At 36.0% G+C, this 20,466-nt stretch overlaps 1 protein-coding gene across 3 annotated transcripts in view; it reads left to right on the top strand.

The window, feature by feature from the left end:
• Positions 1-20,466, top strand: part of LOC127446136 (electroneutral sodium bicarbonate exchanger 1-like) — a 55,588-nt gene that overhangs the window by 33,646 nt on the left and 1,476 nt on the right. For all 3 annotated transcript variants that reach the window (XM_051706817.1, XM_051706816.1, XM_051706815.1), the window contains exons 10-22: positions 2,552-2,698; positions 2,835-2,935; positions 3,085-3,259; positions 4,279-4,412; positions 4,829-5,074; positions 8,279-8,384; positions 12,421-12,582; positions 12,722-12,835; positions 13,042-13,203; positions 15,354-15,605; positions 16,852-16,920; positions 17,010-17,183; positions 17,499-17,630. In XM_051706817.1, coding sequence (XP_051562777.1) covers positions 2,552-2,698; positions 2,835-2,935; positions 3,085-3,259; positions 4,279-4,412; positions 4,829-5,074; positions 8,279-8,384; positions 12,421-12,582; positions 12,722-12,835; positions 13,042-13,203; positions 15,354-15,605; positions 16,852-16,920; positions 17,010-17,183; positions 17,499-17,630 — 1,974 coding nt within the window. The remainder of the gene's footprint in view (positions 1-2,551; positions 2,699-2,834; positions 2,936-3,084; positions 3,260-4,278; positions 4,413-4,828; positions 5,075-8,278; positions 8,385-12,420; positions 12,583-12,721; positions 12,836-13,041; positions 13,204-15,353; positions 15,606-16,851; positions 16,921-17,009; positions 17,184-17,498; positions 17,631-20,466) is intronic.

Raw genomic sequence — 20,466 nt, 5'->3', positions numbered from 1 at the left:
AAACAAACACAAAGATAACGTTAAGCTCCATTTAATGAACCAAATAGCTTTCAACTGTGTTTGATATAATGGCCAGTGATTTTCTAGTACCACATTAGCAATTTATCATGATTACTCAAGGATAAGTTGTTTGAATGATGGCTGCTAGAAATGGGGCCTGTCTAGATTTGATCAAAAATGACTTTTTTGAAATAGTGATGGTGCTGTTTTTTACATCAGTTATGTCCTGACTATACTTTGTGATCAGTTGAATGCCACTTTGGTGAATTAAAGTAACAATTTCCTTCCAAAACATTAAAATCTGTACATTATTCCAAACTTTTGGCCGCCGGTGTATACAGTATATTTTTAAATCTCGTTTAACCCTCTTACACTAAAAAGCTATTTGAAACATGAAGAATATATGAGAATTTCTAATGTATTGGGGCAGATTGCTGCCATCTGTTGAAAAATTTAAAATAACATGACTTAAAAATCATGTATAACAATAATAGCCAGTAGATGGCTGCAGTGTTCCATGCAGCCACCTTCTGTTTAGTAATTCTGAATTTTATCACAAGTTATGCATTTGGATATATATTTAGATATTATAAAACTATTGTTTGTAAAAGTTTTTTGTCTTGATCGTGAGGCTCCCACACCTAATTGTAAACTTTCCCATAGTGGAATAGGTATACTTTCTTACATTGGGGTTAGACTCAGGCTTTGCTTTCTCTCTCTCTCTCTCTCTCTCTCTCTCTCTCTCTCTCTCTCTCTCTCTCTCGTGTGTGTGTGTGTGTGTGTGTGTGTGTGTTTGCGTGTTTGCGTGTGCGTAAGTGTGTGTGCTGCATTGTGGGTGTGTCATGGTCTCACCCCCTCATGTATGTGTGTGTATTCTGCATTGTGGCTGATTTCTATAGGTTTTATTTGACCAAATAAAAAAAAAATGGCTGTGTGTTATAGTGTCAACTGTAGCTTTGTTTCCATCCAAATTACGAATTTAATTTATGCGAAAAATCAGAATATCGCAAAAACTATGTGCGGATAAAGCCACGTTTCCATCCCTTGTGTTCAAAAGAACAAAATCGTCACTTCTGGGGAAATTGTAGCGACTTTGTGATTCTTTTCTTAATAAAATACTCGTGGTTTAGAATGCGCAGACAAAACACTTTAATAGCTCGTTTCATGACTGGAAATGACAGCGCGTCACAAAGTTCTGGGAGCACTATGTGTGTGTGCGTTCCTCCATCATGACTTTGCGGTGTGGATCTATAAGTTATTCTTTAAAATTATCAGTAAATCTGCTCATCTGGAAAAAGTGCAAGTTTGTGTTTAGCTTATTTGCTCTGCAAACTCTATGCAGGCTTTGGATTTTTAGGACACTGGTATTTCAGAATGACCAGGGCAACAATTCAGTTGCGATGACTGGTCTGCTGGTTCATCCAGTTATGAATGAATTATTCAGACACATGAATTTTTTGATGCACATCTTGTATTCCTTTTAAATTCAATAGGAGTTTATTTGGTAAATGTGTTTACATCATGGTTTATGCGCATTTCTTCTTATCGAATAAAAAAACGTATCCACCTCAAGCGAGCGTTTACGTTTTCCATGCGCATTTTGGAGATTTTATTTGCATCTTGGTGTTTCCATCCAGCAGATTTTATGCGATATCCTAAAATGCGCATAAAAAAGCGTTGATGGAAACATAGCTACAGTGTGGTTTGGTTTTGGTGGTTTAAGAGGAATTTTTTTTAGATTATACACTAGTAGTTACGAGGATATTATGCTATAAAGGTGGTTTATGAGGACATCCCTAGTGTCACCATAATTCAAACAGCTTAAAAAAACATGCAAAATTTTTTTGTTTTTTTTAAATGTAAAAATGTCAAAAGGTTTCTGTGAGGGTTAGTTTTAGGGGTAGGGTTAGGATTAGGGGATAGAATAGATAATTTGTACAGTATAAAAATAATTATGTCTATGGAAATTCACCAAGTATTTTATCACTCAGATAAAGGAAACCATTTTTATTACATCTGAAATATAAATTTGGGTCACAAATGGCCGAACAGTATAAGAAGGTTAAAGGAGTGTCCTAGCATTTTTGTTAACTTCTGTGGCATTTTTGCCCAGAGCCCCCCAATTCATTATGCAATGCTTAATGAAATCTGAAATTTGGTTTGTTTTGAAAATTATTTTCATCTAATTTATAATTTTTTATAAAAATATGCTAAAGATACAAATGGAACTACAGTAAAGGGATCATTTATACTGTCGTGGAACACTGACAAAAATTATTTGGAATTCCTATAAAGAATTGTTTTTTGTACAAGAAATGAACTTGTAACACATTATAATTAATACAGTAATATAATTGATTGTTAAATTCCATAATCAATGCATTGTATTTGTTTTTTAGATGCATGTTTACACCCCTACTCATTGGGTATCAACAATGCTTTCACCCCAGTCCTTATATAATTATTAATAACATTTAAAGATGAAATAAAAACATAATTAAATAATTTTTTTAGATATTCTTCAATATAACTTTGTCCTTCCATTTGTTAGATTTTCCATGATGTGGCTTATAAGGCAAAGGACAGGAGTGATTTACTGGCTGGTATAGATGAGTTTCTGGATCAAGTGACTGTTTTGCCTCCTGGAGAGTGGGATCCTTCTATACGCATAGAACCTCCTAAGAGTGTCCCCTCACAAGTATAGAGACAAACGCACACAGAGAAATACAACACTTATAGATTTCAGTTCTGAATTGAAACAATTTTAAATGAACAAACTTAAATACAGCATGTTATTTGATGTAGCCTACTGTATATATTTTTGATTGGAATAGGAGAAAAGAAAGATACCAGGAGTCCCAAATGGAACAGCTGTTCAGGATGAAGAAGAGCAGCATGCGGAGCACCATGGACCAGAACTACAGAGAACTGGGAGGTGTGTCTGACAAAGCTATTTTATATCATTTAGGACTAAAGAACTGACAGGTTAAGAAATTGACATCAATATTCTATATTCTATAGATTTTCCCTGTTTCTCTCCCTCATCTCTCTCTCATTCTCTCTTCACTCTTCCTGCGTCTGTAGGCTATTTGGAGGACTGATTTTGGATTTGAAGAGAAAAGCTCCATTTTATTTGAGTGATTTTAAAGATGGCCTGAATCTGCAGTGTGTAGCTTCATTCCTCTTCCTCTACTGTGCCTGCATGTCTCCTGTCATTACGTTTGGAGGACTTCTGGGAGAGGCTACAGAGGGACGAGTTGTAAGCACACAAACGTACACAGTTTTGTTTCTGTGTTGTCTAATAAAGTGGTTCTCAACCTTTTTGACACCAAGCCCCAAAGATTATTTTAATAACTTATTTTAAATAATTTTAAGAAATCTTACGGCCCTTGAAAGTTTGCTGAGGCCAACTGGTTAAGAACTACAGGTCTAATAGGCAAAGTGAATGTACACTGAAAAATGTGGTAACATCTAAATTAACTGTTTTTATTCAAAATTATTATTTAACATCACTGAATCAATCTGAATACATTAAGCTAAACAAACAAAACAAATTTTAGGGGTTAGATCAGCTAGAAATATACTCACCGACCCCTTTATTAGGTACACCTGTACACCTGCTTATTCATGCGATTATTTAATCCAATCATGTGGCAGAATGGGGTTATCTACCATAGCCTTTCTGTCAGCTCGAATCAGTCTGGCCATTCTCCGTTGACCTCTCTCATCAACAAGGCATTTCCGTCCACAGAACTGCCACTCACTGGATGTTTTTGTTTTTTGCCACCATTCTGAGTAAACTCTAGAAACTGTTGTGCGTGAAAATCCCAGGAGATCAGCAGTTACAGAAATACTCAAACCAGCTCGTCTGGCACCAACAATCATGCCACTGTTGAAATCACTGAGATCACTTTTTCCCCCATTCTGATGGTTGATGTGAATATTAACTAAAGCTCCTGACCCGTATCTGCATGATTTCATGCATTTCACTTCTGACACACGATTGGCTGATTAGATAATTGCATGAATAAGTAGGTGCACAGGTGTACCTAATAAAGTGGTTGGTAAGTGTAGATCTTTAAGGTAACAATTGCAGGTTACCACTTTTTACACTGCACATGGTTCAATGATATTGTTACAGTGTACAGTAAGTGCAAATAACAACAATATCTTCTTGTGATGCAAAAGCAAATAAGTCATTTGCATAAGTGACATACACAACACTGCAGCTGTATGTCATGCAATAAAATGCTATTTTTGTGAATCTGTATGTTTCAGAGTGCGATTGAGTCTCTGTTAGGAGCCTCAATGACCGGAGTAGCGTACTCTCTGTTTGCTGGGCAGCCGCTAACTATACTGGGCAGCACTGGACCCGTTCTTGTGTTTGAAAAGATTCTCTTTAAGTTCTGCAAGTCAGTACACACCAGTCCAAATGTTAACAATATTCTTCTTTAGAATTAATCATATATGGTTATGGACTTCCAAAGAGGAAAGACGTGTTTTGTGGATTTCTTGCAGATAATTTATTCATTTATTATCTGAATATATAACATATATCAATAGCATCTCTCTCTGTCTTTCTTTCAAACACATTATTGACATGACTCATGTACTTTAAAATAAGCACATAGTTCATTTCAGGGAATGCAGAATATATTTGCTAGTCATTTACTGCTGTTCAGTACTCATATCGGTTATAAATTTGCCTCATTTTTACTGTAAGTTTTCTTATATTTGTTCAGCAACTAACAAATTTAAACGTACACCTGTATTCTTGAATCTAAACCTTCTTCATCCTTTCTCTCCTGATCCTTTTTGTCCCCTACAGAGACTATGATCTCTCATACCTGTCCCTGCGCACATGTATCGGTCTGTGGACAGCCTTCCTGTGTCTGATTCTTGTTGCGACAGATGCCAGCTCATTGGTCTGTTACATTACACGTTTCACAGAGGAAGCTTTTGCTTCTCTCATCTGCCTCATCTTTATTTACGAGGCCCTGGAGAAGCTTTTCCACCTTGGAGAACTGTACCCCATCAACAGACATGGAGATCTGGACAAACTCACACTGGCTTAGTGAGTACACACATGAGCTCTGTTCCAAACCCTAGTGAGCTGTCTACATAGGTAGCATTTTAAGGCATCATAGTAACATGCTAAAGTCAAATTCTGTTGGAATCAACTGTTAAAGTTAGATGATTCTTTGATATAGAGTATATCAAATCAGTCCTCTATGTATTAAAGTAAATTAGTGCCTAAAACATTTGCATGTGTATAGTAGACTCGTGAAAGCTTAAAGGGATTGTTCACCCAAAAATGAAAATTCTCTCATCATTTATCTCATCTCAATCTCTCATCATGCCATCCCAGATGTGTATGACTTTCTTTCTTCTTCAGAACACAAATGAAGGTGAATGGTGGCCAGAAATCTGAAGGTCCAAAAAGCAGATAAAAGCAGCATAAAAGTAATCCACGTTTCGTAAAGGTGTAAAGCAAGTTGCAAGCATGAGAAACAAAGATTTGCAATATTTCAGTGCTTTGCATAAGTGTAATTTATCTGTTGTGAATCTGTAACTTCATACTACCACAAAATAAATTTGATCTGTATTCTATTTACTTTCTTTGCGCCTAAATATGGCCAAAAACATTGCAAACCTGCAATCAGCGATATGCAAGCAAAGAAAGGGTGTCATGAACAGCAAAACAGATTAACTGCGTAGAATCAGTCTGTACAGTATGTGTAAAAATAAACTATTGCAAAAGTGAAAATGACTTGCGTTTGTGGCGAAAATATTTTCTAGAAATAACCCGATATACATTGTTCCATCTTCCCTTTTGTTGTGCTCAAACTTTTGGCACGACTTTCTCACTTGAAAGAGTTTTGCAAGCGTGAGGGGGAAGGCAGGCCTACCTGCTTGTTTTTTTGCCACAAGCACAAGTAATTTACACTTTTGCAGTAGTTTATTTTTACACATACAGACAGATTCTATGCGGTCAATCAATTTTGCTGTTCTTGTCTTCGCTTGCATATCGCTGATTGCAGGTTTGCAAAGTTTTTGGCCATATTTAGACAAAAAAAAGTGTCAAAAGTGTAATCGCAAAAAAAGGAAGTCAGAAGAATACAGATCAAATAGATTTTGTGGGAATATGAAGTTACTGTACAGATTTATCACAACACATGTATTACACTTATGCAAAGCATTAAAAATATTGCAAATCTTTGTTTCTTAAACTTGCAACTTCATTTACGTTCTGCGCACATGCAAATCTTTTAGGCACTAAATTATAGGGGTGTAACGATTCACTCATCTCATGATTCAGTTCAGTTCATGATACTGAACTCATGGTTCAGTCATGATTTTTTTTTTTTTTTGTAAATATTTTTATCCCCTTACTCCCCAATTTGGAATGCCCAATTCCAACTACTTAGTAGGTCCTCGTGGTGGCACGGTTTCTCACCTCAATCCGGGTGGTGGAGGACAAGTCTCAGTTGCCTCCGCTACTGAGACCGTCAATCCGTGCATCTTATCACGTGGCTCGCTGTGCATGACACCGCGGAGACTCCGTACATGGAGGCTCATGCTATTTTCCGCGATCCACACACAACTTACCACGCGCCCCATTGAGAGCGAGAACCACTATTCTTGACCACGAGGAGGTTACCCCATGTGACTCTACTCCCCCTAGCAACCAGGCCAATTTGGTTGCTTAGGAGACCTGGCTGGAGTCACTCAGCACACCCTGGATTCAAACTCACGACTCCAGGGGTGGTAGTCAGCGTCAATACTCACTGAGCTACCCAGGCCCCCCTGGGTCACGATTTCTTAAACTAAGCCTCAATCCAAAAAAGTTCAGATTTAAAGTTTTTTTTATTATTAATATTGTTACTTTAAAGACATATGCAAAACAGTTCCTTTCCTTTAAAATGTAGCTAAAAGTACTGTTCCTAAAAGTGCTAAATTATCCATCAGAGAAGTAAAGGGATTAAAAATCAGCCCAGAACAGTGCAATGGTGACACCAAATGGAAATATTAATAATTATGATTGCTGAAAATTCGGAATTACATTAGATACATATGCTGCTTACACACATTTAAAATATTTTATATTGAAATTGTATTTTTCTAAAATAATATTGTCTCTGATGACATCCAAATATTCCTTTCAAAAATACATATTTAATGGAAGTGCTTGCTTGTCCATTTAAATAATAATAATTTACTAATGAAATCAAATCAGGCATGACATTTGACTTTAGGATTATATTCCCCATAGCATTATTATCTCCATTTGTACGCCCGTATTACATAGGATTAGGACGTAGCGTGTATCGGATAGAACAGATGCTTAAAAAAAAATCTCCACGATGCGCATGGTCACACTTTTGTGCCATGATAAACCGTTACAACCCTACTAATTTACCTTCATACATATGAGGTTCCATGGTTAGGTCTTTGCCTAAGTACAGTACAGTAGTTGCCTAGAAAGTAGATAGCAAGGCAGCTCTCTTTAAGTTTTGGAACAAACCTATAGACACACACACATCCACATTCCCCACACAGAATCAAGTTGAAAGTGAAGAATTACGTAACGTTGTTGCTGGCACGGGCAATGACAAAGACGATGAAGTAAAGAACCCAAGCGCAAATTTATTAACAAAAGTGAAATCCAAAAACCCTAACTACAAATGTAAACCAAAAAACATGAACCTCACTTTAACTTGACTTGACATAAACTTGGAACCACATCCAAAATGAAAACAAGACACGTGAACTTGGAGGGAAACATGAAATCACATGACAAGGGATCCACATGACATGAAACAGGAACTAGAAATTTCAAAATAAAAGAAATGAAAAACATGAACCAACAAAATACACATGACAAATTAAGATCCTGGGAGGGGTTAATTCTTTAGATCATAATGGTTTCCCTGGATTAATGACTTTCTTTAAAATGCTGTCTTAAAATCAACATTAAAAAACTTGTTACATTTAACAAATAGCTTTATGCACATGAATGTTAAAAACAATTTCAGTTTCTAGTGAAAATGTCTAGTGAAAGTTTTAAGTCAACACAAAACAGTGTGCAACAATGACTTTTATCAATGGCAATAAAAGTCAAAAGTGCGATTTTTTTTAATAAGAAGAAACATGTCACCAAAGACTTTTTTAAATACAAGATTTTGATTTTAGCTGGATTTTGTTTTGTGTGTGTGATTTATACAGATGAATTGTTTGTGAACACATTCTAACTGCAAAATGTGTTGTGTGCCATCAGCTGTAAGTGTACAGAGCCTGACAATCCCAGTAATAAAACTTTAGAGCTGTGGAGTCACAGGAACATCACATCCTCTGCAGTGCCGTGGAGCAACCTCACTGTAACGGTACCTCACACACTCCCTCATTTAAACAAATCACTGCAAGGCAGATTTTACAGGCAGTAACATCACTGCAAACTGGAACATCCTAACATGACCTTACCTTAAAGGTACACTAAGTCATTTTCGCTCATCTTTCACTGGCCAGTATGATAGAGGCTTTGGACTTTATATTAACATCGATCAGTGTGGATGCCTCATCACACAAAGGTTTTTCTGGTTACCAATACAAGTGTACCCTATTCTCAGATGTTTGTTACCCATGATTCATTTATTCCACAATCAAAAGCATTTGATAATAAGGTGTTACCAGGATGAAGTGAGTAGCATAGAGTTATTCAGGTTGTTTTCCTAAAACCTAAGACAATTAGCATTTTAGAGTGCTCATGGCTTTCCTCTGGAATTTCCAATAGATTTTTTTAAAACCGTTTGTTGCTAAAGAACTACAACTTTGATTGTACATGCTTGAGGAAACAGACAGGCGTTGTTTCCTTTTTTAACAACTTGTTAGCAACATACTTAAAAAAACACAATGGCTTTAAAAATCATGTTTGAGGTATGTATGTGTGTGATTTTTGTTGTAGAACAAAACATGAAAAGTCTTTTAACCAAAGAACTTATTTTACTCATAAATACAAAACTGCCACTACAAAAATCATATTTACAGTAGCACCATATTTGATTTTTTATGTGAATGAAAACAAGGCTGTGAGGAATAGACTTACAGTCTCTTTTTATAGCATAAAGCTATATAAAGCTTGTAAATCACATCTGATTTTCCACAACTCATGTTATCTGGAGTTTTTTGTCTATTGAAATTTCTTGCAAATAATTTTTTTTCAGCAGAGTGATTTAAAACACTCTAAACCAGCATTTCTACGCAGACCCCTGGGGGTCCTTTTTGAATAGCCAGGGGGTCTGTGGGAAATCCCTGAATTGTGAAAATTGTGTTACAATGTTGTAAGCAAATAGGCAATAAAAAGCAATTAAAAAACTACTCGATATAAAGCTATTAAATAGTATATAAAAATACAACATAACATAAGTTTACAGCCTATATTATAAAGTTTTAGATTCTGGGCCGCAAATTTAAGTGTGGGGAAATCTGCTTATACCCATGGTAACAGCGACTCGTTGGGGATTACTCTTTACATGCATTATTTACAGGAGTTTTTGCAGATGAGATTTTACAATATTCATCACACAGTGAGACGCAGAGCTGTTACTTCTTCTAATAAAAAAGAGAAGGGGTTTAACAACATGCATTTCAAGTTATATCGACCACATTGAGTGTGAATATTCACAAGCCACAGCTGACCAGCACTGGATTAGCAAGGTTCCCTGTTTCTGAATTTATATACTTATAGCCAAATTATTTTGCTTAATCTCACTAGATAAAGTATACTACTGTCATATTATAAGTTATGACAGCTGACGATCCAGTGTCAAACGTGATCATATTTCCTCAGACAGAGTCCCTTATTTTAACCACCATCTGTCTAATAGTTTCCACTTCAATATAACTGTCATTTATGTGAATATATATCGCGTACCCCGTCCGCTGCCGAACGGAAGAGAGATGTAGGAATAGCCTTTTTATGAAAACTTTTTACTCTCCCTTTCTTTCCTTTCTTATTTGCAGAAAAGCAAAAAGTGACAGTTAACAATGACATAATTTGAAACATTAAATAATGATTAAATTGTGTTATTGTATCATTACTGTTGTTTAATTATCAGCAATATTGTGATATTATAGTAACAAATAAAAATGAATTAATCAATCCTCAACTGTTTATTTTCCTTCAGAAGAAAATGGTGCTTTACTTATGTGTAAACACATGCTTTGACTATAGGGGGAAATTATAATAATTTATGAAGAAATCAGTAGGCTATTGTTTTTTGTTTTTTTTTTTGGGGGGGGGATTGTTCTCCTTTTTCTCCCAATTTTTGGAATGCCCAATTCCCAATGTGCTTTTAAGTCCTTGTGGTCATGTAGTGATTCGCCTCAGTCCGGGTGGCGGAGGACGAATCCCAGTTGCCTCCGCGTCTGAGATCGTCAACCCACGCATCTTATCACGTGGCTTGTTGAGCGCGCCCCACCGAGAATGAACCACATTATAGTGATCACGAGGAGGTTACCCCATGTGACTCTACTCTCCCTAGCAACCGGGCCAATTTGGTTGCTTAGAAGACCTGGCTGGAGACACTCAACACACCCTGGGATTTGAACTAGCGAACTAGTGAACTCCAGAGGTGGTAGAGTAGGCTATTGTTTGAGCTCTGTTGTGTTCTCTGTGATATTTCATCCTGCGGATGGAGCTAAAACCTCAGCTGAGCAATGGACTGTCAACGTAACTTCATTTTATGGTGTTTGTTTGTGCTGTCTTTGATACGAATAGTTTGTATTGTTATATTTCTCACTTGTAAACCGTTGTACAATCGCTGGATGAAAATGTAACTGAAACAGTTTGCACACAGAAGAATGACACAAAAGGTGAGTCACTACGCCACCACGAGGACTTAGAGCACATTGGGAATTGGACATTCCAAATTGAGAGAAAACGGGGAGCAAAAAAAAAAAAAAACAAGCAAGTACAACTCCCCCCAATATTTATACCATGATCAATAGAAACATGTATATGCTTACCGCTGCAACACCCCAATATTCATGCCAAATCTACTCTCTTGCACTAACGACTTGAAATACTTCAGAAAACTCCTTGGTTTTTTACGGTGCATTATGGGAGTTTTTAGGGAGCGAACTTTTCTCTATGGGAGTTTTTAAAGAGCGAACTTTTCAGTGCACTGGAACAAACGATTTTGCGATTGAGGCAGCCCTAGAAATGGCCCCCTCCATGATCAGTGCCCTGACTACTGAACTAGGGAGCTGATTGAGATATACCCTGTAAGTTTATCCCTCACAGCTTTGTTGTCATTCCCATCAAAAATTTAAGATGGCGCTACAGTTATTAAGGTCCATAGTAAATTCCTGAGAGAACCCATGGCAAATTAGCCTGTTACAAATGTAAATAATTTTAATCATGAGTCAAAAATACTATTCATTTTGGTGTAAAACTTTTTTAAATATTGTACTGTGCAAAAGTCTTAGACACATAAGATGTTTCACAAAAGCATTTGTCTTAAGATGGTTATTTATATCTTCAGCTTTAGTGTGTCAATAGGAAATAAAAATGTTAGACTCCCAAACATTACTTTTGCAAATAGGAAAGGTTAGAATAGAAGAACAGGGAGCCCCGCAACAGATGTCATGGCCCCCACAAAGCCCCCCACTGAACATCGTGTCAGTCTGAGTTTACATGAAGAGACAGAAGCAATTGAGACAGCCGAAATAGATAGAAGAACTGTGGCAAATTCTCCAAGAAGCTTGGAACATCCTATCTGCCAACAACCAAGAAAAACTGTGTCCAAGTGTACCTAGGAGAATTGGTGCTGTTTTAAAGGCAAAGGTGGTCACACTGATTTAGCTTTTTTATGTTTACTGAACTTTGTATGACATTAAGTGATAAATGAAAACTATTTATGTCATTATTTTTGAAGACATGTGCCTAAAACTTTTGCACAGTACTGTATATATACAGTTTATATATTTTGCACCTTAAAAAGAAAAATCCATTTTCAAGTGTGATTTATCTCACTTTAATACGACTTCTCAACAACCTCACATTGTCATAAACACCTTTTTACAATATCAGGCAGTGAAAAGAAATCACTATTGAATTCTTAACATCACTGCAGTATTACATAACAACTAACCTAAAATCTCCCTATTATTTAAGGCTAACTATATCAATCACAATATCTTGTGAGGTGACTGCGATCTAAAATTGTGCACAGAAACCCACACACTTTACATTTGGAGTCCTGTTATAACTTTAGTGTGGTGTTATTTCACAGTGTTGTCTCACACAGATCGCATTTAGTGCTAATCCTATTTTCACAGCTGAGTCAGTGTCTCGGCTGCCAGTACATTTAAACATGAGCCAAACTCTCTATGTGTGTGTGTGTGCGCGCGTGTGCGTAGGAGTGCTTAGATTTCCAGGGTCAGTTTATTGGAACATCGTGTGGACACCATGGTCCCTACACCCCTGATGTTCTATTCTGGTCATCCATCTTGTTTTTTGGTACTTTTTTCCTGTCCAGCTTCCTTAAACAGTTCAAGACTAGCAGATACTTCCCAACACGGGTAAGGGGAAAATAGTAATTCACAAACGCAAATCAGCATAATCTCTGTCATTTCTGGCACTGTCATTTGGTATGAAATAAATAAAATAAATGTGTGTGTGTGTTTGTGTGTGTGTGTGTGTGTGTGTTTTGTGATGTAGGTACGATCAATGATCAGTGATTTTGCTGTGTTCCTCACCATTGTCCTTATGGTCCTGATTGACTATATCATTGGAGTTCCATCCCAAAAATTACAAGTGCCCAGCAAATTCAAGGTATGAATCAATAAACAAAACACACACACTGACGTTTGACATGATGGTATATGGATAATTAATCAGAATGTATGAATAATAAATCAGAATCAAGTGTATACTGTAACCTTTTTGCTAAATGCATAAATATGAAAAATATGTGAAACTCTCATCGGCAGTTAAGAAATTCATTTTGGTTTATAAGTCTTGCTGGTTATGTTTTGCAGCCTACACGTGATGACCGTGGTTGGCTGATTAACCCCATTGGACGAAACCCGTGGTGGACAGTCCTGGCTGCTTCAGTACCTGCTCTTCTCTGCACCATCCTCATCTTCATGGACCAACAGATCACCGCTGTCATCATAAACCGCAAAGAACACAAACTACAAGTATGAATGTTTTGTCATTTAAAGGTGCACTTAGTAATATTCATGTAATGTTGCACTGACATCTAGTGGCGTATATTCAGCATCATGCAGAAACAGAAGTTCTCAATTACCGATAGAGGTCTGCACTGTCATAAACTGGAAGCACAAACCTGGCCTAGACCTGAGACCATTTGGCCCATCCCAAATGGCATCATCAAATTTTAAACCCGAAATCACTCACTTTCTTTATTTTTCTTCTCCAAATATGTAAATTTGTATTTTTTGTAAGCATTGATGAATGCAGCTACATTCGTAGCAGTATAGTAAACATACACAAGGCATGTAGGCCCCTCAGTTGGCTTACTGTTTATACCATGTATTGAAACTTCTTCAAAACATAACATTTTTGTGACACCTACACAAAAGTTAAAAAAGCTAGAATTAAACAGAACTGCGTGAGACTCAGTTTCAGCTAGACGCAGCGCAAAGGTCAAAGACGTCCGTCCGGCGTGTGTTTACATTGAAAAACAACTGAAAAACAATGCAGACGCACGCAAAAACACACTCGGTGTGAACAGCCCCTAACTCGACAGCTTCTTCCCCCAAGCAATCAGACTTCTGAACTCTTGATCTCTCATGATCAATATACATCAGCACTGCACTTTATTACCCTTACTCTTATATCTCACACCGGACTGTCATAAATTATATTATTATTAATATATTATTGTTATTGTCTCTCTTAACAACTGACTATCAACCGACAGTCTGAATGTCAATACAGTACAATACTGTACATTCTATATATATATATATATATATATATATATATATATATATATATATATATATATATTTTTTTATTTATTTTTTTTATATATTTTAATTTTTAATTTTTATTGAATAATGTGTATCTATATAGTAAAAAAAAACAAAAAAAAAACAAAAACAAAAACAAAAACAGCGTATTGTATACTGTACAGTGTATGTTATTATTTGTATATTGTTGAGTGTAATTATGTGTATAACAGATGTTTAAATTGTGTTGTGTTAATTTGATGTTATTATAAATTGGTATATGTCTCATCACTGTCACGACTGCTATGTTGATCGGAACTGCACCCAAGAATTTCACACACCATTGCACTTGTGTATATGGCTATGTGACAAAGTGATTTGATTTTGATTTGAATGAGTGCGTGCAACAAGTTACGTTAAATGAAAAAAAATATAGATATTCAATAAACATAGCTTTGTTATATGTTATATGTTGTGTATTCATAGATAGATAGATAGATAGATAGATAGATTGAATGATAGATTAAAAATATTTATTATAATATTATTATTTATTTTTCGTTGATTGTAAACCTGACCCAAACCTGAAATCTGTCGGGACCCGGTGTTGTGCCGAAATCTGACTGCCTGCCAGATTCTGACTCCCCGCTATCTGATTGGCTCTTATCCCCAAAACCCAAACCTACACCCACCCCTAACCCTAACCTCACTGGTCCCTTCCCCTAAAGCCCATCCCTACACCTATTCCTAAACATAAGAATAATAGGGAGTCAAAATTTGGCACTTCACCAATATTTTAAGATCATATGACCAGCCGAATTTTGCTTGTTTTATCTTTATCTATTAGAATCCCCTATAATTGGACACTTTCACTCGCAAAATATATTCATTATGGTTAACTGCAAAAAGCCAATTTCTACGATGGCAACAGTAACTAGAGGTCTGCTACCCGATGAGAGCCTGACGGGACCCAACAAACCGGTGTAGTGCCGAATTTTTACTCCCTAGTACCCTTATGTTTAGGGGTAGGTGTAGGGATGGGCTTTAGGGGAAGGGACCAATGAGGTTAGGGGTGGGTGTAGGGTTGGGCTTTAGGGATAAAGGCCAGTAATGTAGCTGGGAGTCAGAATCTGGCAGGCAGTCAAATTTCGGCACAACAGCTGCGCTCATAAATCTGCCATATGTAGAAAAATCTGCTTTTTCTCTAAGACTGAATATGACTAAATCTTTATCTCATGCGAGTGTGTTATTTTAAACATGTTTTTCAAAAATATTCTTTTACTATTACTATTTCTTTCTATTTTAACATTTAAAAAGCCACCAGCAAAAAATAGTCAATGTTAGTAAATGTGTGCCTTACTTCCTCTATACAGAAAGGCTGTGGGTATCATTTGGATCTTCTAATGGTTGGAGTGATGTTGGCCGTGTGTTCCATCATGGGGTTGCCCTGGTTTGTCGCGGCAACCGTCCTTTCAATCTCCCACGTCAACAGCTTGAAGCTGGAGTCTGAGAGCTCTGCCCCTGGAGAGCAGCCTCGATTTTTGGGTATTAGGGAGCAGAGACTGACTGGTCTGGTCATTTTTCTACTGATGGGCTGCTCTGTGTTTATGACTGGAGCATTACAGGTACACACATTCTGTGTTTGTCATTAAATATGTACAGTTGCCCTACATTGTATATGAAAACATGAAGCACACTTAAAAATGTATTATTGTTATTGTTTTAGATATAAAATATTTATCAAAGTGGTATTTATTTTATATATGATAGCAAAAGCACACCAAAAGAAACAAAAGATATATATATATATATATATATATATATATATATATATATATATATATATATATATATATATATATATATATATGTATGTATGTATATTTAAGACAAAAATATTTAGACACTTTTCTGGTTGTCAATCTTAGCAGAACAAGTCCATAGTTAAAGGGATAGTTCAACCAAAAATGAAAATTCTCTCATCATATTCTCATCCTCATGCCATCTCAGATGTGTATGACTTTCTTTCTTCTGCAGAACACAAATTAAGATTTTTAGAATAATATCTCAGCTCTTTTGGTCCTTACAATGCAAGTGGATTGTGACCAGAACTTTGAAGCTACAAAAATCACATAAAGGCCACATAAAAGTAATCCATAAGACTCCAGTGATTTAATATGTTCTCTGAAGTGATGAAATCAATTTGGGTGAGCAACAGGTCAATATTTAAGTCCTTTTTTTACTATAAATCTCCACTTTCACTTTCAGAATGTGAGTGTATAAAAGTAAAAGTGGAGATTTATAGTAAAAAAGGACTTAAATATTGATCTGTTTCTCACCCACACCTATCATACTGCTTTTGAAAATATGGATTTAACCACTGGAGTCTTATGGATTACTTTTATGTGGCCTTTATGAGCTTCAAATTTATGAGCTCCATTCATTTGCATTGTATGGACCTACAGAGCTGAAATATTCTTCTAAAAATCTTTGTTTGTGTTCTGCAGAAGAAAGAAAGTCATACACATCTGGGATGGCATGAGGGTGAGTAAATGATGAGAGAATTTTCATTTTTGGGTGAACTATCCCTTTAATATGATGAACTACATCTTTTGTTACTCTGAACACCTGTGTGAACTTGAGGGAAGCTGACATTGGTTAAAAATTATTGGAAAAATTGCTTGATTTAAAAAGTGAAGTTAGTTCTGAGAAAAGATGTTGCATTATTTTTTTGCAGATGCCACTTGGTTTGATATTTTGTTTTTAATGCAATACAATTCATACATTTTTAAGTGTGGCTTAAGTGTCCAAATACTTTTTGGGGCCACTGTAGGTAAACAATTGTTTGTAATCATGCCTCTTGTTTCACAGTTCATTCCAATGCCAGTGCTCTATGGTGTTTTTCTTTATATGGGAGTCTCATCTCTTAAAGGCATTCAGGTAGAAACATTCACCTGACATTGCTGCTGAAAGTACACATGCTCACTGACAGCATTCACTCATCTGTCTTTTTCTGCCATCTTTCTCAGTTCTTTGATCGTCTGAAGTTGTTTGGTATGCCACCTAAACACCAGCCGGACTTTATTTATTTACGTCATGTTCCTCTGAGGAAAGTTCACCTGTTCACTGTGACTCAACTGACCTGTCTTGTGCTGCTCTGGGTCATCAAAACCTCCCCTGCTGCAATTGTGTTCCCTATGATGGTATGACCCAAAACATGAGCAAGTACATTGTGGTTAGTGACCATATGGTGTGTTTATGGAAAGTTGTGTGTGTGATCAGGTGGTGTTTTGATACTTGTCAGTTCTCTATTGTATTTTAATATACTTTATGCATTAGCCCATCACCAATTCAATACTGTATGCATATAAATTTTCAGTGCACATTTAGTGCTAAGTATTGTCTCTGTTTCCAGTTTCTAGTGCAAACTAAAGGATGAAATAGTCATTAAATGAGTTGTTGGAGCTTGGAAATGATGTCGGATAACAGTAACATAAGTGTGTGTGATTTTCCTGCAGGTGCTGGCATTAGTGTTCATCCGTAAGCTGCTGGATTTCTGTTTCTCTAAGCGTGAGCTTAGTTATCTAGATGATCTGATGCCTGAGTGGAAGAAGAAGAAGCTGGATGATGATTCCAAAATTGCAGAGGAGGTACTACCAACAATATGTAACAAACTAGTCTCAGGACTGGGTTTGCAATTTGAGTGCAGTGAGTGTAAAGGGAAAGTTCACCCAAAAAAATGACAATTCTGTCATCATTTACTCACCTGTAGGACTTTCTTCCATGAAACACAAAGGAAGATGTTAGGCAGAATGTTAGGGACTGACAGTCTTAGTCACCATTCTCTTTCATTGTATGGAAAAAAAGGTGAAATGAAAGTAAATGGTTACTGAGTCTAACATTCTGCCTAACATCTTTTTTTTTTTTTTTTAAACCAATAAAGGCACATTTTTCATTTTATTTTTTCAGTGGTCTTGACCTTCTTCATTGTATTCAACAATTCCAATCATACCACAGTTAAACAATAAATTTTGTATTAACTTATTTAGTAGCCAAAAAATTTGTGTTTTGCTCAATCAGTTACCACATTTTTTTCTCCAAATAAACAACTTAAGGGTAGTAAATAATTTTGTATATTTTCTTTTTGCTAGGCAGCTGACACAGTCATGTCATTTTACAGATACATCATTGATGAAAATAAATTCAAATTATATTCGTCTTTTCTTTGAGACAGCACAAAAATAAGAAAGAAAAGATGACTGAAACAGGCAAATTGCTAGCAATCAGACACAGTGTTTTTCCTGTACTGTGTGAACCTAAAAAAAACAACATGTATCTTTCAAAACCAAAAATTATCAAATTTTGGGCCTTTACCACATTTGAAGCCTTTATTCAGAAATGTATTGCATTCAGCACCTTTACTATTTAAAAAGATCAAAGAGGACCATTATATTTGTGACCTCAACACCCACGATCCCCACCCCCAAAATGGTTTGGTCCCCCCAATGTTCAAGACATGGTTATGGCCTTGGTTTCCACGATTTTCCACAAGAGAAAAAAAAAAAAAACAGAAGCAGTGGATTATGACAGTCAGAAGAGAAAAATATGCCAAATTTACTGTCACTCAATAACCAGCTGTATTAGAAACCCCATCACTGCTGTGGTAACTTTATTTATTATTATTTTTTTTACTAGTTCCAGGGTAATATAATGCAAAGTATAATGTTATAAATTTACAGTAAACAATTAACAAGTAAAAAATATAAAAGTTTGCTAGATTTATGCTGCTAAATAAGGTGGAAACATGTCAAGTCTTTCAAGCAAGTCAGTCCACTGGCAGCCATCTTTAGAATGCTCTCAGGCAGCTATTATTGGGCGGCTCTCGGACAGCCATTATTTGGCGTTCCAATTTCTCCCAATCATTTTAATAGAAGTGGCCCATCTCTGCTAAATAGTCTCTGGATTGAGGCAGCCCTAGAAATGGCCGAATCCCTTATCAGTGCCCTGACTACTGAACTAGGGAGTTGATTGAGAGCACCCACAGTCTGTGAAAAGTGTCTATTGAGCAGTGTTATTATAGTTAACGAAAACTGAAAAAATACAATTTTTGTTAACTAAAATAAAAATAAAAACTGAAATGATTGGAAAAAACTGAAATTCAACTAGAATACTTTTTCATAACTCCAGCACTAACTAAAATAAAAATTAATTTTAGTTTTAGTTTTTTATATACTAGGGTGAATATGGGCAAAGTGGGACACTTTTGACAAATTTTCCATTTGTTGACACTTTAAATTATGATCCAAACACACATAACCTAACATTATACCTTTGAAGAAAGCTTAGAATGTCTTCTACTTTAGTCAAAAGTAAAAATGAAGAAATGTTTACTACTGGGAAGTGGAACCTTTGAAGACCCTCTTTTTAACAAATCCAAGATTTTTTAAGCAGTAAAGTGGGAAAGAGGAAAAATGATTCTCTTGACAATAACTACAAAGTATTTGTAATTACATTTTTTATTTTCTTATACACTTTTACATCATAAATCATAATGTAACATTTACAAGCATTACACCTCAACGTTTTTGGTCATTTTCTTTACCATTGCTTTTCATGAAATGAGCTCTGTCACACATCCCAAAGTAAAATCATCAATTTAAAAGCTCAAAAAGTTAGAGAGATAGTTTACCCAAAAAATGAAAACTCTCTCATCATTTACTCAACCTCATGCCATTCCAGATGTGTATGACTTTCTTTCTTCAGCTGATCACAAACAAAAGATATTAGAAGAATATCTCAGCTCTGTTGGTCCATACAATACAAGTCAATGGGGTCCAAAGCTTTGAAGCTCCAAAAAGGACATAAAGGCAGCACACAAGTAGTCCATAAGTGACCTAATTAATGTCTTCTGAAGTAATATAATCGGTTTTGAGTGAGAACAGACCAAAATGTTACTCCTTTTTCACTGTACATCTTGCAATTGCAGTCTTCAGGAATGATCACGATTTCTAGCTCAATTACACAGAGCTCACAGAGTGCTAGATGGCGCTAGAAAGTGTAATCGAGCTTGAAGTCATGATCGCCAAGGAGACTGCTGATGTCACGATTTACAGTAAAAAATTACTTAAATATTGATCTGTTTCTCACTCACACATTATCATATCACTTCTGAAGAAAGAAAGTCATACACATCTGGGATAGCATGAGGTTGAGTAAATAATGAGAGAATTTTCATTTTGGGTGAACTATACCTTTAATTGTTTACTTCCCAAAGATTAGATTAGTAAGGATTTATAATGATCCAAGGAAATTCGTATGGATACAATGGGGATCAAGTTTAAATGTTCTTTGTCACTTCACCCATATTCACTCTGTTTTATAAAATTTGCAACATTTACAATCCAAATTAAACTTGATAATACAACTAGATAGAGGTAACACAAGACTGCCCTGAGAAATAGACTTTTAGACTTTTTAAATGATACC

The sequence above is a fragment of the Myxocyprinus asiaticus genome, chromosome 9, assembly GCF_019703515.2.
Source record: "Myxocyprinus asiaticus isolate MX2 ecotype Aquarium Trade chromosome 9, UBuf_Myxa_2, whole genome shotgun sequence".
Taxonomy (NCBI): Eukaryota; Metazoa; Chordata; class Actinopteri; order Cypriniformes; family Catostomidae; genus Myxocyprinus; species Myxocyprinus asiaticus.
Note: the sequence above shows the minus strand (reverse complement) of the source record. Positions and strands in the feature narration are given on the sequence as shown.